The sequence below is a fragment of the Cheilinus undulatus genome, linkage group 4 (assembly GCF_018320785.1).
Source record: "Cheilinus undulatus linkage group 4, ASM1832078v1, whole genome shotgun sequence".
Taxonomy (NCBI): Eukaryota; Metazoa; Chordata; class Actinopteri; order Labriformes; family Labridae; genus Cheilinus; species Cheilinus undulatus.
The window spans coordinates 2,409,049-2,427,681 of NC_054868.1; the positions used below are offsets into that span (position 1 = coordinate 2,409,049).

General features: G+C 42.0%; 1 protein-coding gene across 1 annotated transcript in view; it reads right to left on the reverse strand.

The window, feature by feature from the left end:
- Positions 1-561: 561 nt before the first annotated feature.
- spred2a (sprouty related EVH1 domain containing 2a) overlaps positions 562-18,633 on the reverse strand; it is a 38,618-nt gene continuing 20,546 nt past the window's right edge. Inside the window, exons 2-6 of the mRNA XM_041785539.1 lie at positions 11,088-11,262; positions 10,594-10,762; positions 7,430-7,494; positions 2,814-2,972; positions 562-2,722 (exon numbers count right to left, since the gene is read on the reverse strand). Of these exons, the coding sequence (XP_041641473.1) occupies positions 2,030-2,722; positions 2,814-2,972; positions 7,430-7,494; positions 10,594-10,762; positions 11,088-11,262 (1,261 nt within the window). The 3' untranslated portion in view covers positions 562-2,029. The remainder of the gene's footprint in view (positions 2,723-2,813; positions 2,973-7,429; positions 7,495-10,593; positions 10,763-11,087; positions 11,263-18,633) is intronic.

Here is an 18,633-nt window from a genome sequence, read left to right on the forward strand (position 1 = left end):
GAGACTACGAATGAAAAGAATCAAAAATCAAACCAATATTTTCAGCTTCGGCTTCTTGTACATTTTTGACTTTACACTGCTGTAAATTTAAGTTTTGAATGTCACAGTTCAAGAAATCTATTTTTTTTAATGTAATTTTCAACGTTTTAAACTGTGAACTTCTGAGTTTGTTTTTCTCTGAATATGCAACTTTATAATCTAAAAAAATCCCCCCAAATATTGATTTTTATGCTCAAAAATGAACAGACTTATTTATGTTTTTAAGAAATCCTTTAGGGTGGCTTTAGCTCGCCGTTGTACATTATGTTTCTAATCATGATTTTAAAAAACTACATGCACATCTAATTTTGACAACATCAGAGCAGATGTGGTCCTGCACCCCCCGGGGTCTTTGGTCCCCCCCCAGGGGCACCAAGACCCCAGGTTGGGAACCACTGCTTTATTACAACGGTTTATTAGGGCCACATTTAAAAAAATACAATGAAATGAAGACAATCTGTTCATTTTCAAGAAAAAAAAGGAATTGAAAAAAATAAAAAATAAATAAAAGATGAAACAACAGTTTTCAGTTTGGTTTCCTGTAATTTTTCTATTTCACACTGTTGTAAATTTACCTCTTTAAGTCAAAAGTTGAGAATTTTTAAACTAAAAAAATTAGATTTTTTTCTTTAATTTTTAAATTTTTATCTGTGAAATTTGGATAATGTTTTCCTTTAAATATGCATCTTTATAATCTAAATTTATTTTTTTACCTCAAACTTTTGACTTTATTGCTAAAAAATGAACAGATTCTCTTTATGTTTCATCATTTTATTATTTTATTATTATTATTATTATTTATCTTTGAAGGTGGATTTAACTCGCTGTTGTACATTATCTTTCTAATCATGATTTTAAAAAGCTACATGCACATCTAATTTTGACAACGTCAGAGCAAACAGGGTCCTGGGCCCCCCTGGGATCTTTGGCACCCCCCCAGGGGTGCTCGGACCCTAGGTTGGGAACCAGTGCTTAAGACACAGGTGGGATCTGAGGCTAGACCGGTTGAAAACCACTGCCATAGTGTTCAGCAGTAGAAAGGCTTTCTCGCCTTCAGGACAGGGATTCAGTTGAAGGTTAGGAGTAAAATAAAAAAAAACAAAACAAAACAAAACCGACTAGTTTCATTCTGCCTCCATTCTTCACTCCAAACTAGGCTACCTGCATCCGTGCAGGGGCCGCTGATTATCGGCCGGGGCGATTATTGATGCAGATATTTGGCGTTTAGCTGATTATCATTATCGGCATTTTATTGACCAATAATCTGCCAAAATCACCATCTGACTGGCTAGATGTCACACAACTTCCAGCCAATCAGCACTGAGGCCTGGGTGGCACTGACACAGGGAGTGTGCTGCATCACTTCCTGTTTCCTGCCACAGAGGTAGCTCTAAATGATTTTGCTTATTTTTTTAAACATTCCAAACATGCACTACTAATAACCGGTATTGATATCAGCCCTGAAAAACTACGTAGTATCCATGTTTTAGTCTGAACTTTTTGCCCAAACAGCTCATTACTAATAAAGATGATTATTATTTCCTGTTAAGGCTGAATTCTTTTGCAGTGAGTTGGCGAACTGCAGCTCCCTGAACAAACATGAAAACATTCATACTGACAAGATGCTGAAAAAAAGACACATTCAAGCTTTTCAAATATGAGTGTAAAAATATAAAGTACCTGTTCATATATATATATTCATATTTATATTCATTTATATAGATCTCTATATAGAAATGAATATTCTTTGTTCAGTCTGAGAGAATTTAAATCCGTTTGGTTCTCGATGCCACCAACAACAAAAAATCTAACCTTTTCCCATCAGTTGAGACAACCTTCTTCTTCTTCTTTGCTCCTTTAAAAACTCGGAGACGAGACGAACAACAACAACAACAAAAAAAAACACCGGGTAAATCACAGCGGCTACGTCATCCCACCTCCTCCTACAAGTCTGCAGTGTCTCTGTGAAGGGGGCGGGTTTTGCGATGGCTCATCCCACAGCTTTGTGTTTCCCGCCGCAGCAGTGGCAGGCGACGCCGCAGCGGTAGCACGCCCTGAGGGGGGCGTAGCAGCACATGCAGGGCGCCAGCAGAGACAGACCCACCAACGCCGTCCAGCGGAGGCAGAAGCGCTCGTCGCTGGTGTCACAGGAGCACGGGTCTGAGTAATCCCCCTCCGGGTCCGACATGCAGTGGTACAGCAGGCTGTCGGCGCACCACATGAAGCTGACCCGTCTGATGCAGGTCTGAATGGGGTCGGGGGCCTCCTGGCAGCGGCCCCGCCCATTATCCTCATGGTTGAACATATCCTGACAGTAAACACAGCGCAGACGCTCGCCGTCCTCCTTTCTCCTCTTCCCTTTGGGCTGCAGGGCTCGTGGCTGCACCGTCACCACGGCCCTGTGGCCGCCGCCCAGCTCCAGGCAGCCTGCTTTACCGTCACAGACCCGCTGCACGTCGCAGCTGAGCGGGTACGGGTACGTGTAGTCGTGTTTGGGCAGCTCGCTCTTGGCAAAGTGCACGTAAGCATCCAGGTTGTCAGGCTGCGTGAGTTTATCTCGCGTAGAGTTGGCGTGGCGGTAATCCTCATAGCCGGTGAGCCAGGTCCGCTCTCGAGGGTTGATGCGAACGATCTCCTCCTCCTCCAGCTGGAAGCTGACGTGGCGAGGGAACATGTGCACGGCCTGCAGAGGAGACGGAAACGGTTTAAAACTTTGATACCAGGAGACTCGAGGTCATCAGAGAGGAGGGAACGCAGCTTTTACTCTGACTCACCTGGTCCAGGAAGTAGTGATCAGACGGCCTGTGGTGATGCTCGTAGAAATGCCCCAGGATGCAGTGGTGCCGCCTGGCCTCGCAGAAGTGGGGCGGAGCCAGCGAGTGCATGGCGGGCTCTCTCTTCTGGGATGAGTTGGACGAGCTGTCGGTGGCCGTCTGCAGGAGAGAGAAGAGACGGTGAGATGAAAACCTGCAGAGGTTCAAACTGCAGCCGAGCATGATCTCCGAGTAAACCAGGAAGGTCAAAGCAGGCGTTTCTCCGAGGTTACATGGTAAATTCAGCAAACCCAACACAGAAGGAAGAGATGCGTGAGTGTTTTAATTTGTTCTTTAAAGTCTTAAGTTCCTCTCTGAAGTTCCACCAGACTTCTTTGTGCAATTAGACGACAGAAGTTAAACTTTAAAGACCTCCAGAACCAGAGCAGTGTGGCTGTTTTTATTGGGTCTGTGTTAAATGAATCCCAGCCTGCGGCCTCCAGAGCGCCCGGCGTAGTGTGTTAGGTATGCGTCATCCTCATGGTCGACACAAGCCGCAGCTTTAATGCGGTTTTACTCTGATCAGAGTTGTTTCATTAAAGAACAGAAAAAACAGAGACACTGAAGAACCTGCAGAACATCATGGCTAAATGAGGAGAGGACTGCCATCTAATTCTTCGATACACATTTATTAAGAAGAAGGTGCTGTCTGGGTTTAATGGGACGTATTAAAATACAGAAAAATTATATCATGACCTCTTTAAGGCCACATCATGTTCTCAGTTTTACATTCTGTTACTGCACAAAAAAACTAAAACTGTCTTCAATCTAGTTTTATACATTCAAACAAGTGGGTTGAAAGTTTTCCTTTTCCTCCTGGTCAGTGCATGCAATACTAAAATATTTACCATCCAATATTTGGGACAGGCCGGCAGAGTGGTGTGCAAAGTGGGCAGACTCGCTGCCAGTTGCTGTTATTACAGACATCATATTGCAGAGGAAAGAACATGTTTTAGCCCATTACTGTGCTGCACATCAGCTCCTGTTTTATGAGTTATTTCTTCCTTTCTTTTTTAAAATTCATTTAGGGTGGCTTTGGTCCCCCTCCCTAGAGGCGCCCAGACCCCAGGTTGGGAACCACTGCTTTATTATGGTTTATTAGGGCCACATTTAAGAAACAAAATAAAGGCAATCTGTTTTTCAATAAAAAAGAAATTGAAAAAAGAAAAAAATCAAAAATTAAACAACAGTTTTCAGTTTGGTTTCTTGTAATTTTTCTATAAAAACGCAAAATAACTGAAACAAAGGCAAAAATGGGTTACAGTGGGCAATGATAGTGGTAAAAGGGAATTAGAAAGTGGCAGAAAAGGCTTTAAATTGGCAAAAATTGGTGGAAATCTGGAGAAATGGGAAGAAAAATAGAAAAAAACTGGCAAAATAGTGCTGACTGAGATCGAAAAAATAGGCAGATATTGGCAGAAATTGGTCAAACTGGCAAAAATGGGCATATCAGCGAAGTGTGGTTAATATAGGAAAATTGGGCATAAAAAGTGGTGAAATGGAGTTCATAGTGGCAATTATGGGTCAACAGAGGCAGTTTTGAGCTTATTTGGCAAGAATTGGTTTAGAAGTGGCAAAAACAGGCAGAAAAAAAGTGGTGGAAAGAGTTTAAAATGGCAAAAATGTGTTAAAATTTGTGGGAAAATGTTAAAAACTGGTTAGGATTTGGCAAATTGGTATAAAGTGGCAACACTGTAATTCTGAAAATATTCTTAGTTTTTTCAGGGAATCTGGAGACCCCTTCTTGGTGTCTCACACCTTAAAGGGATACTTCAACATTTGGCAAATTTGCATATTGCCATAATTCCTATAGTCTTACTAATAGGTTTGTTACCTTTAGTTGTTGGTGCAAGCTATTTTTAGATTGGTGGGGATGAGATACGAGCAGGGGCGGTTTTAGTGAACTGGAGGCCCCGGGCAAAGATCAATGTGAGGCCCCCCTAATATCACTCACCTCAGCTTCTTTGATGACCGTCATATGAACGCGATTTAACAGAAGCAGTACAGTGCAGTGGCCACTAACGACACATTTAACTTCATTCAGTGTAAGAAAATCTGCATTATAACCAACATCTGTTGGGTTGAATATTAGTGAATAGTTGGTGACATCAGGCTGAACAAACTGCATCCACCTTAGGCAGAGAATAAAAAAACAAACATAAATCTGACATCTCCTCCAAAGAGAGATGAGAATAAAGACTCTATGCTTAAATGACTTTAATGCACAAACTTGTGGCTTCTCTTCATCATTTTCTAAACATGTACTCTCCTGTTCTTAGGGTTTCATGTTTTCAGATACAATATCTTAGTAAGTGTATCTGGTCCAAGGTCCCATTAAGAACTTAATACAGTTCATCTGTATTTCTGCATCAAATCAGCTGTATTACATGAGTTTTTACTATGTTATTAAGAGAAAAATACAATAGGTTCTATTTTCAGTCATTTTTTTATTGAATCATACTGTACTGCAGGAAAACAGGAGCGTCAAACTCATTTTGGGTCAGGGGCCAGTTGTGCTCCAGTGAGACGTCCTGTTGGCTGGGAATTTTTTAGTGACATCAATATGACAAAAGCTGATGTAAAGGCTGCTGTAATGTTTATAAAGAGAAATGAGCCAATATTAGATGTAGCCACCATTTTAATGAGTGCTGCATGTTTGCAAACTAAAAGGTAAATTAGCTACTTTAGAAAGAGAATTTACCTGCAGGTAATCTGAACAGGTGAGGCAAAAATATGCTGTCCTTGTAACATATGACCATTTTTACAGATTTTAACGTAAGACTGTAATATTCATTATAAATATACATTTAACACGACCGTTTATGGATCTAAAACAGCAGCCTGTTGTCCACAATGCCTGATCTGAGCCTTATTTCACTGGGCCTGGGAACAGTGCATAGAGTCCAACGAGGAGATGAGAGAGAGAGAGAGAGAGAGAGGGAGAGAGAAAGAGCTGGGGAGGCACAGAGAGACGGAGACAGAGACGAGGATCTTGCGGAGCTTCATCACACTTCGGCACTATTACTGCTTATAGAGACACAAACCCTCACCTGCTGAGTAAAAACTTGACTTTTAAGCACATGTCTGAGCCCCCAGAGTAGCTCTTCTTCATGTCCACTCTTTGAATCTCCCTGACATCCCTGCATGCATCATGAACGGGGCCATCTCCGTGCGTAATTATGGATAAGCTGCGCCAAGATCAAACATGCCGACTTCATGTCATAGGACAGTCCGTGTCCAGATTAGGATTGAATGTTCAGTTATTAAATCATTTCACCGTTATGAGAAGAATTTCTACCATTTAATGAGAGCTGGAGTTAAATATGCCACAGGATTTATAAATGATGTCCTGTTTAATCTTAAGTGATCAAGACCACAAGTTCACTTCTTGATGACATAAAATAAGATCTTATGTAAATAAAATGAGGTTATATTAGTCTGGCATTGCAGATTTGTTTTAATGTAGGATTAAATTAGGCTGGAGATTGAACTGAGTTGCTCACCAAAGCGTGATGCGATGTCTGCGTTTGTGGTTGAGGGACAATTACGCAGAGAAAGTATTTGTTATCCTGAGAGCAGCTGTTTTAATCCCACTCAGGGGAAGAACTTTGGTTCTACAAGGCAAAATCCTCCAGCTTTGACATTTGTTAAGGCTTGTGCAAGAAACTAGTCAGAGGTGGACAGGACAACCCTTACTGAGAGAGCAGAGTTGATGCTGCAGCTGCGCTCTGCTGTGTGTCTTTTTATGATGTTCCTCACGGCTCTAAATGGTAAACTATGAATAATTTTCTTTGACCTGGGGACTGGCAAAAACAAAAGTGAGCTATAATTGTAGGGAAAAAACCTAGGCAAATTCTTGAGGCCCCCCTTATGGAGGAGGCCCCTGGCAATTGCCTACCTTTTCCTAATGGTAAAACCGCCTTTGGATACGAGCTGCTCTGCCAACACTATGGTGTCATGATATTCTGGTTTTCCCTCATCAAACTCATCAAATACACAATCCAACAATTTCAAAACGCTCTCGTGGACAAGTTGTGACCTGCACATTCACCACACTATGAAATAATCATGGAACATTACAAGAAGGAGATGTTTTAAAGCTAAATGCAAAGCCGGAACCACACTCCAGGCATGGCTGCTGCACTGTGTCACTCCGCCCAGTGGTTCACTCAAGAAATAGTTGCTTCATGTGTCGTAATGTTACATAATTATACGTTATTATTTCATAGCGTGGTGAATGTGCAGGTCACAACTTGTCCATGAGAGCGTTTTGGAGTAAAAAAAAAAAAAAAAAAAAAAAAAAGCTTGCACGGACAACTAAAGGTAACGAACCTATTTTTAAGACTGTGGGGATTATGGAAAAGGGCAAATTTGCCAAAATGTTGAAGTATCCCTTTAAGGTTGAGAACTCCTGCTCTACAGTACTGATACCAGTTTAACTGCCACCACTCTGACGAACCATATCAAGGATGGAAGATTCATTAAGTTTGCAGTTTAAGTCTGCAGAAATCAAACAGAGACAGTAGGACACATCCTGCATATTTCCTTCCTCAGTGAAATGAGGAAGACTTTCTCACCGTGAAGACGTCATCATCGCCAAGCTCCGCCTCGTTCTGCAGCGTGGATGATGATGTGGTCGACCCTGCAAAACAGTGGAGGGAGGAATAACAGCTTTAACAGTTATTTCACAACAGTCTTTCTTAACAACGCCTCTGCATGGAGCAGCTCAGACAATGAAACCTAAACAGCTATGAAGTCAAACTACACACGGTGTATGAGACAAGCACTAGAAACTCAGTTCCTCCCCATTTTCTAAATGTTGTCAACATATTTGTGCAACTTTGACAATGATTTGCTCTCAGTGGTGTATTACAAGACATAGTAGCAATGTTGGCAATGTATTTGTGCAATTAACACAGATTTTTATTTTCTTGGTTGCATAACTCAATAGTGCATTACTGGATTTAGTATTGTATGTTTCCAACTTATTTGTGCAATTTTGGCCCGTGATTTGTCACTCGTTTTTAAAGCTAACAACATACCTTAGTTTTAGATCACCTGACAGAGCACCAATGTCTGAGGAAAACCTCACTTCTTGGCAGCTCCACCAAATTTTCCAAAAGTTGCCAACATACTTTTTGCAATTTTCACAGTACTTTTTCATGTTAATAACAAAACAGTGCATTCCTGGGTAGAATGTAACCACTGTCAGAGTGACACACTCACTCCCTCCACGTCAACCCACTTTCCCAAATGTTGCCAACTCATGTGTGCAACTCAGACGATGCTTTCTCTCTTTGGAAGCATTAATAGATTTTTTTTTTTTACCTCAGAGTAATTTGACTTAACTTTTAAATTAATGTCTGAGGGAAATCCTCTTCTGCAGCAGTTCCACAAGCTTTTGTGAAAGTTGGTAACATACTTTTGCAATTTACACGGCACTTTGTCACTCCCTATTTTGTTCTGATAACCTGATATAGCACCAATATCTGAGGGGAAACCCTCACTTCTTACCAGTTCCACATACTTTACCAAATGTTGCCAACATATTTGTGCAATTTTGAAAGTTGATGACATAAGTAGGCATTACATTCCTGGATACAGTATAACCTTCATCCAAAGGAAGCCCTTGTGCTTTGCCAGGTCCAAGATTGTTGTGCAATTTAGACATTACTCTCAGAGTTTTTGTTAAAATCATGACATTTCTGTATTCTTCATAGTAGAGGTTTAATCCTTTTAAAGGTCAAATATTTTACCCCTTTAAGACAAGACCACATTGGTCTCAGAGGTCCTCAAAACATGCCTGTGAAGTTCATTGCTGTAAAAACTCTCCAGTATAGGAGTCTCTAAAACCTCCTCTGTTTCAGCCCTGCTCAGAATGAGCTGTTTCTGTGTCTGTGGCTTTAAATGTTACTGAGCTGTCTGACTCCGCCCCTGACCACGCCCCACTCAGGTAATGGATGTGGCTTTAGCTCTACTGATCCATAAGGGGGCGGAATTTTCTTCAAGCAGGGTGGGCCAACTGACCCTGGGGGCGGGGCTAATTCCCCACATGACATCATGAGGGGAAAATCTGAGAATGGCTTGTTTCAGCACACATTTTCTGAAAGGTGGAGAAAGCGAGGGGGGAGAGGATGGATTTTTCTGGTATTTGAGTGGATTGTGGACAGGGCTGGAGCACATATTTTTGTTAGAAAAGCCTGAAAAGGTGATTTTGGCATAATATGTTACCTTTAACACTCTATAAGGTAGAATTGTCCAAAGTGGGCATTCAGAGCGTTTTCCGGTACCCTTCACTTTTTCTCCGTTTTCTTTTGTTGCAGCTGCTGCTGTTCATTTAGCACAGGTGGACTCCAGTCAAGGTGTAGAAACATCTCAGCAAAGATCAGAGAACTGGAGGAACCTGAGCTACATTTATAGCAGTGATACTCGGCGTGTGGCTCTACAGCCACACATCACACTTTTGTGATGTTTGCGGCTCTTTTATGTCTGAATTTCAATATTAATCCCCGAGAAAACCTTTAAAAGGAAACTTTTGCTGCTTTCTACTATTTTTTGCTACTTTTCACCCATTTGAGATACTGTTGTCATTAAATACCCTTTTCCCCCATTTTCCCCCACTTCTTTTTGCCATTTTTTCAGTTTTTTGCCACTTTTATCCCATTTTAGTCACTTTTTCACATTTTTTTCCACTTTTCACACAACTGAGCTTCCTTTTGCCATTAATTACCACTAGTTTCATCTTTTGTTGCCCATTTGTGCCTCCTCTGTGCCACTTTTCACCATTTTTTGCCCATTTAAGCTATCTTTAATCATTAAATAGCACTTGTTTCCTACTTTTTGCCCATTTTAGCCATTTCTTTTTGCCACTTTTATCCCATTTTTACCCTTTTCACCATTTTTTGGCCAATTTTTGCCCATTTAGGCTACCTTTAACATAATATAAAACTTGTTTCCTTTTTTGTTAGTTTTTGCCACTTCTTTTTGCCACTTTTATCCAATTTTTGCCCTTTCTCACCACTTTTTACCCATTTAAGCTACTTTTTGCCATTAAATACCACTAATTTTCATATCGTTTGCCCCTTTTTGTCCACTCTTGACTGCTCTTTGCCCATTTTAGTCACTTTTCACTCATTTTTTTGCCATGTTTTTGCCACTTTTGGACAATTTTTTGCCACCTGTAACTCATTTTTTGTTTAAACTTCTCACCCATTTCTGCTACTTTCTGACCATATTTCCACATTTTCTCCCCATTTTCACCCCTTTTCATCTATTTTTTGCAGCTTTTTGACCATTTTTGCCATCTTTAATTTATTTTTTTGCTACTTTAAGCCATTTATGCCACTTTTCACCACTTAGATTGTGGCTCTTGCAAAGGTATTTTTCAACAATTTGGCTCTTTGGTTGAGTAACACTGATTCATAATGTTGTTGCAAACAGTCTGAATACCTATGTTGGTGTGATATTTAAGTTTTTTCTTATTGATAAATTGCAACAAAATTGCAAACAAATCTAAAATCCTGTTTTCACCTTGGTGGGGTACTGAGTGTAGATTAATGAGAATAAAAATGATTTGAAACAACTGTGAAGGTACCACAGTTGTTCTCAAGGTTTCTACCTCCATACAGACAGATGTCTTCACTGCTGGTTCTGTTAGCAATGTTAAAATCTTTCCCCTCCTTACCTGCTCTATAAAAACAAGGTTTTACTAAAAGTCTCATGACTAGATGATAACTCGTACCTTCTGTCAGGTCCTCCAGTGCCTTCCTCACCCCACGGTCGAAGGCTCTGGCGTCAGCCGGACTCTGAAAGGTCAGTCCACACTTTTTATTGTCCACCTTCCAGTGGTGGAATGTGGGCGTGGCCTTCGTGTAGACCAGATCCTTCTTCAAGAAACATTCCAGAATCACCTAAAAGAAAATTGTGTTGGGGAAACAACTTTAGACCGTCTGAATGGAGGGTAGCCTCTCAGCTGGCTTATCCTCAAACCACCACCCTAAGGAGAAATCACAACCCATACTTCTTAAAAATTCTAACAATCAAGACATGAATGAAAATACATGTTGGTCCTTTTCTAGAGATCTCAAAAAAGTTAGCACAGTTAAATGAGACAACCAGCTTTGTTACACCAAGATAAAAAGACAGACAAGTGGAAATGTCAAGAAAACGCCCCACATTCAGATGTTATCTCTGTAAAATAAAGTGAAACGTGTACGTCCACTCTTCTGCACCGACCTGCCTGTCTTTGAGGCGTTCTCCATGGATCAGGAAGCTGTTTCGTCCCAGCAGCTCAGCCGGCAGCAGTCTGCACACGCCCACTCTGCTCAGACAGCCGTCCTGAGCCAACCAGCCGCCGCTCGAGTCGTCTCTGGTCATCACCACCGCTTTGACACGCACAATGTAGCTGTCACTGCAACAGAACACAAGAACCGCATCAGTTAGCATGGTGGATGTTTAGCTACTAAGACAACAGCACCACTCTCTGTTTTTGGCGTATTTTTGATGACTGCAGTTCTTCTCTGGATGAAGCTTTAAAGAGTAATAATTAAAAATACAAGCAGTGATTATACATTTAACCCTGTTATTGCTAAATACATTTGCAGTTTTACTTTGCAGAGAAGGCTCTGCTCTAAAGTTGTTTCCTTAGTTAGTCAAGCAGCATTCTTTGACTCTCCAGGGAGTGCATAGCTAAAAAAAAAAAAAAAAAAAAAAATTATGGATGGATACATTTTTGGTAATGTGTATTAAAAACTGAAATTATTTCAGAAGCAATTTATCCAGAGTAGCCTGAATCTGAATATGAGAGTACAACAAGCTATGAAGGAGGAGGCTGGGGTGGAGGAGGTGGAGCTTTATGCTATAAAGGAGGAGGCTGGGGTGGAGGAGGTGAAGCTTTATGCTATAAAGGAGGAGGCTGGGGTGGAGGAGGTGAAGCTTAAGTCTATAAAGGAGGAGGCTGGGGTGGAGGAGATGAAGCTTTATGCTATAAAGGAGGAGGCTGGGGTGGAGGAGGTGAAGCTGTATGCTCTAAGGGAGGAGGCTGGGGTGGAGGAGGTGAAGCTTTATGCTATAAAGGAGGAGGCTGGGGTGGAGGAGGTGAAGCTTTATGCTATAAAGGAGGAGGCTGGGGTGGAGGAGGTGAAGCTTTATGCTATAAAGGAGGAGGCTGGGGTGGAGGAGGTGAAGCTTTATGCTATGAAGAAGGAGGCTGGAGTGGAGGAGGTGAACCTTTAATCTATAAAGGAGGAGGCTGGTGTGGAGGAGGTGAAGCTTTAGTCTATAAAGGAGCAGGCTGAGGTGGAGGAGGTGAAGCTTTAGTCTATAAAGGAGGAGGCTGGGGTGGAGGAGGTGAAGCTTAAGTCTATAAAGGAGGAGGCTGGGGTGGAGGAGGTGAAGCTTTGGTTTATAAAGGAGGAGGCTGAGGTGTAGGAGGTGAAGCTTTAGTCTATAAAGGAGGAGGCTGGGGTGGAGGAGGTGAAGCTTTAGTTTATAAATGAGGAGGCTGGGGTGGAGGAGGTGAAGCTTTGGTTTATAAAGGAGAAGGCTGGGGTGGAGGAGGTGAAGCTTTGGTTTATAAAGGAGGAGGCTGGGGTCGAGGAGGTGAAGCTTTAGTCTATAAAGGAGGAGGCTGGGGTGGAGGAGGTGAAGCTTTAGTCTATAAAGGAGGAGGCTGGGGTGGAGGAGGTGAAGTTTTAGTCTATAAAGGAGGAGGCTGGGGTGGAGGAGGTGAAGCTTTAGTCTATAAAGGAGGAGGCTGGGGTGGAGGAGGTGAAGCTTTATGCTAGCAGCAGTAAGGTTCATCAGCATTGATACAAGCAGGAATTAGAGAGAAGTATGTCCTATTTAATTCTATATATATAGAACTGTTTCTTGACACATTTTAGAAATTAAAGAAATATTGCAACCTCTGTGATTTGTAAATTGCAGCACATCATACTGTGATTTAATGTAATTAGCGATCAATTGCCCAACCCTAAAATCAAAACAAATCGGATGTTTTATATTAGAGTTGTAGTGGAAAGGTTGCTTCACACATCTATTTGCCAGGACAGGTTCGTTGGAGGGGAAGGTATCCTGCAAACATTTCAAAGAAAACTCCTGCACACTGTCCAACTTGCAAAGAAAAGGGGTATTTATTATTTACAACATTTCAGTTTAGTACCAAAACGTTGCAAATAACTATCCCTTTTCTTTGCAAGTTGGACAGTGTGCAGGTGTTTTCTTATTAGAGTTATGCTCACTTCCTGTTAAGTGGCGTGATATTAAAATGGTTCAGTGCAGTGTTGATATATTGTGAGGATACTGAGGCCTTTTCCTCAAATTCAGAGCCCGATAGGTTTAACTGAGTAAAAGGAATGAACAAATTGCCTGGTTGTGTCAGTTCCTGTTGCCAGTGGGGGGCGCTCTCATGAGTTGTTTGTATGTAGGCTTGTTCAGCATGATACTGTGGTCTTGCCTTAAAATTCAGAAGAATGCAGAATATTGAATACCACAGTTAAAATATATATAAGTCACTCAGCACCATCCAAAAAGTCTTATTTTGAAAAACAGAGGAAGCTGGTGGACTTCCTGTTTGTAATACGTTATGGTTCCAAGAGGCTTTTTTGTAGGTGTAGTAATGATGCATTTATAGACCAAACATCATCAGCCTATGCTGAACGGTCTGGAGGGGCTGATTGATTGAAATTATTTTGGAGGGGGAAAAAATCAGAATTCAAACTTTGGGGCCAGATAGCGACCCAATCCTTCAGTGAAAACTCACGGTTAGCACAAGTTCAGATGAACATCTTGTCTAGAATCAGTGAGAAATGGCTGGAGTCAATCAGATGAAATCTCTCAGAGGAGATCCTCCAGATGTGAGACCTGTAAAAAGTCCAAAATTTGAATTTAACCTTCATGAGCTCTCTTCCTGTGCATATTTTTAACAGACAGTAAAATAGTTTTTTGTTTGTTTAGACATGATGCATATGTGTGCTGAATTTCATACATTTAGCTCAAGTTCTGACAGAGAAAAACACCAAAATATGTACATTTTTATCAGAATTGACATCTCAGCAAATCGTGATAAATGTTTTAAGGCATGTTACGGCCCAAATTAGTAATTATTTGATTCAATGGGATCCTCACTCTGAGGTCAGGCCTCGTCTAAACCAGAGTCTCTGCTGAGATGCCGTCCCCACAAGAGAGTCTGTTAGAGACCTTCTGTTATCAGAGAACGGTGAGATACATGCTTCCTGTGCCCATTTTTGCATCTTGTCCACCACCTTCCTCACTTCCTGTTTCAGCGCTCAGACACAGAGCATCCTAACGACCACGGAGACTCAGCATCCCTCCGCCGTGTGAATCAGCCTGCCTGTCAAACAGATGGCGAGTGTGTGTTGCATGAGTCATCGCTGCATTAGCCGGCAGCGTGCAGAGTTACAAACACGCGCTCACACAGGAGGGACTACTTTCTGCTAGTTTGGTGGAGGATCACGTATGTGCAGCAGCATAATGGCGACTGAGAAGGTTCTGTAGAGGATTTTATATCACAGAATGATCTTACTGAACATGCATTATTTCTAAAATTCTTCGGCATTCATACTCAGATGTTTGAGGATGATTTAGTTGTTGTTGTCGTCTGACACACCAGATTAACCGTTTCAGCCAAGCAGGAGCGAAGAGCCTTAAGAGAGTGAACAAGACCCTGATGGTCACTCTGCAGAACACATGAAATCCTGCACGGCTATTTACTTTGACTTTGCTGCAAACTCCAAGCAGGTTTCCATGTGTTTTACACAGAGGAGAGTCTTCATCTCTCAGTGATGGTTGTCCTTCTGGATCAGTGGTTTTCAAAGTGTGAGGCGGGCCTCCCCTAGGGGGCGCCACAGAGCTTCAGGGGAGGCGCAAAACCTTAAACCATAAAAAAGGTGATTTGTTTTGCTAACCTCTGCTGTGCATGGAGCTAAATGGATAAACTTATAGTTTCTATAGGGACTATGCTATGGAGCAGCGTCACTCAACCAAACAGCCAAAATTTTGAAAAATACCTTTGCAAGAGCCACAATCTAAGAGGTGAAAAGGGGCAAAAAATGGTCAAAAAGCAGCAAAAAAATGGGTGAAAATGGAGAGAAAAAGTGAAAATATGGTCAGAAAGTAGCAGAAATGGGTGAGAAGTGACAAAAAAGTGAGTGGAAAGTAACAAAAATGGGCAAAAAACAGTCAAGAGTGGCAAAAAATAGGAAACAAGTGGTATGTAATGGCATAAGGTAGCTTAAATGGGCAAAAAGTGGTAAAAAATGTGAAAAAGGACAAAAAATGGAAGAAATGACAAAAGGTTAGGGTTATCCTAAAATTTGGGAAAAGGTAAACAAGTGGTATTAAATGGCAAAGGGTAGCTTATTTAGATGAAAAGTGGCAAAAATTGTCTTAAAAGTGTCAAAAATGGGCTAAAATTTGGAAAAAAAAGACATTGCAAAAAGTGGCAACAAATAGTGAAAAAGACAACTGACAATTGGATGAAAGTGGAATAAATGGGAGGAAAGTGGCAAAATCGGCAATAAAAATAAGTTAGAGGTGGCAAAAATGGTCAAAAAGCAACAAAAATGTGTAAAAAGGGGTGAAAATGGGGAGAAAAAGTGGAAAAATGGACAGAAAGTAGCAAAAATGGGTGAGAAGTGACAAACAAATGAGTTACAGCTGGCAAAAAGTGGCAAAAAAAAGGGTGAAAAAGAGCAAAAATGGGAAAAATGGCAAAAGGTTAGGATTAGGGTTAGGGTTACCCTAAAATCTGGGAAAAGGGAAACAAGTGGTATTTAACAGCAAAGGGTAGATTATTTAGACAAAAAGTGGCAACAAATGGTAAAAAAGTGTCAAAAATGGTCAAAAAGCAGCAAAAAAAGGGCCAAAATGGAGAGAAAAAGTGGAAAGTGGACAGAAAGTAGCAAAAATGGGCAAGAAGTGACAAACAAATGAGTTACAGCTGCTAAAAAGTGGCAAAAATGAATTATGTGACTAAAATGGGCAAAAAGAAGTCAAGAGTGGCAGAAATGGGCAAAAAAGAGGAAACGAGTGGTATTTAATGGCAATGGGCAGCTTACATGGATGAAAAGTGGCAAAAAATTGAATAAAAGTGGCAAAATGGGGAAAAAGAGGCAAAAGAAGTTGTAAAATGGCCAAAAAATATATGATAAAGGGTATTAAATGGCATTATAACTGAATAAGAGGGAAAGGCAGATGTTTAAGGACATTTGCAAACCAAAATATCCAAAATATATTAATAATGCTAAAAATGCTTAAAGATTAGACAGAAATGTTTGATATGTTGTTTAGTTGTTTTTCAATTTGAATCCTTTTTGTGGGTGGGGGTCCACCGGATGAATCATTCCTCCTTAGGGGAGGCTCACTCTCACACACTTTGAAAGCCCTGATCTAGAACTTTGTCCCGTCTCCTCCAGGATCTCTGGAGCTCAGTCAGAGTGACCATCAGTCAGAGTGACCATCAGTCAGAGGGACCATCAGTCAGAGTGACCATCAGTCAGAGTGACCATCAGTCAGAGTGACCATCAGTCAGAGTGACCATCAGTCAGAGTGACCATCAGTCAGAGTGATCATCAGTCAGAGTGATCATCAGTCAGAGTGACCATCAGTCAGAGTGACCGTCAGTCAGAGTGACCGTCAGTCAGAGTGACCGTCAGTCAGAGTGACCATCAGTCAGAGTGATCATCAGTCAGATTGACCATCAGTCAGAGTGATCATCAGTCAGAGTGACCATCAGTCAGAGTGACCATCAGTCAGAGTGATCATCAGTCAGATTGACCATCAGTCAGAGTGACCATCAGTCAGAGTGACCATCAGTCAGAGTGATCATCAGTCAGAGTGACCATCAGTCAGATTGACCATCAGTCAGAGTGATCATCAGTCAGAGTGACCATCAGTCAGAGTGACCATCAGTCAGATGGACCATCAGTCAGAGTGACCATCAGTCAGAGTGATCATCAGTCAGAGTGATCATCAGTCAGATTGATCATCAGTCAGATTGACCATCAGTCAGAGTGACCATCAGTCAGATTGACCATCAGTCAGAGTGACCATCAGTCAGAGTGACCATCAGTCAGAATGATCATCAGTCAGAGTGACCATCAGTCAGAGTGATCATCAGTCAGAGTGACCATCAGTCAGAGTGACCATCAGTCAGAGTGATCATCAGTCAGAGTGACCATCAGTCAGAGTGATCATCAGTCAGATTGACCATCAGTCAGATTGACCATCAGTCAGAGTGATCATCAGTCAGAGTGACCATGAGGTTCACTCTCACGAAGGTCCTTCTCTCCCGGTGGTGCCCAGCTCTAGAAGAGTCCTGGTTGGTCCAAACTTCTTCATGGATTCTGGAGGCCACTGTTCTCTTGGGAACCCTCAGAGCAGCAGAAATGTTTCTGTAGTCTTCCCCTGACCCGTGCAGCTCGTGTTAAAGCCACAGACAGGCTGACAGACTGGAGAATTAATGGAACATCAATGTAGGGTTTGAATGGAGAAAGAGTACGGTCAGTGTTTAACTCTATGAGGTGAGAAATGGACTCATGAGGACTCAGTAAGACCAGATTCGGGCCTGTGGGTTGACTGAACTCCTGGACAATCCCAGAGAACAGGCGCTCCACAGCAGCAGTTGGATCAGTAGCATTGATGCTAGTCTTGGTGCCACTTTTCTTCAATTTATGACAAATTTTTACCACTGTCAGCCAACTTTCACCACTTTTCTACCCAATTTTCTCCCTATTTTTTACCACTTTTAAAACTTATTTCCAGAGTTGTTCTGATTCTGATACCAGCGTAAATACACTATGTTGCCAAAAGTATTCACTCACCCATCCAAATAATGTAAATCAGGTGTTCCAATCACTTCCATGTCCACAGGTGTATAAAATCATCACCTAGGCATGCAGACTGTTTCTACAGACATTAGTGAAAGAATGGCTCGCTCTCAGGAGCTCAGTGAATTCCAGCGTGGTACTGTGATAGGATGCCACCTGTGCAACAAGTCCAGTGGTGAAATTTCCTGGCTCCTAAATATTCCACAGTCAACTGTCAGTGGCATTATAACAAAGTGGAAGCCATTGGGAACGACAGCAACTCAGACACCAAGTGGTAGGCCACGTAAAATGACGGAGCGGGGTCATAGCTGAGGTCATAGTGCGCAGAGGTCACCAACTTTCTGCAGTCTGTTGCTACAGACCTCCAAACTTCATGTGGCCTTCAGATTAGCTCAAGAACAGTGGTAGAGAGCTTCATGAATGGGTTTCCATGGTAACAGCTGCTACACAGCCATACATCACCAAGCGTAATGCAAAGCGTAGGCTAGAGTGTGTGTTTGGTTTCAGCCAGGGTGGGACGTCCCGGCTGCTTAGAGAGGGATCTGACCACAGATGAAGGGAAAAGCCTCTGGTGGTCTGTTTACTCCATCACCATGGAAGATAAAAACACGCTGTACATCCCTCCACGCCACGCTCCCACAGGAACACACATGCTGTCAATAAGACACAAAAACACTGATGACATCACCGCCATCAGCAGAGACAATGAGGTTTCTCTGCGGTCTGAATCAGCAGCACAGATGGTGTTTGCCTCTCTCTCTCCTCCAAACTTCTCAATGATTCCCTCCCTCTCTCGCCCGCCACACAGACACACGCTGCTCTCTCTCTCCGAGTCCACCGGGATGACAGCAGCAGCAGAGATGACCCTGCCGACCTCCAGCTGGGGGTAGTTTTTACTTTTTTTTTTTTTTTTTTTGTGGCTCGATGTGTGA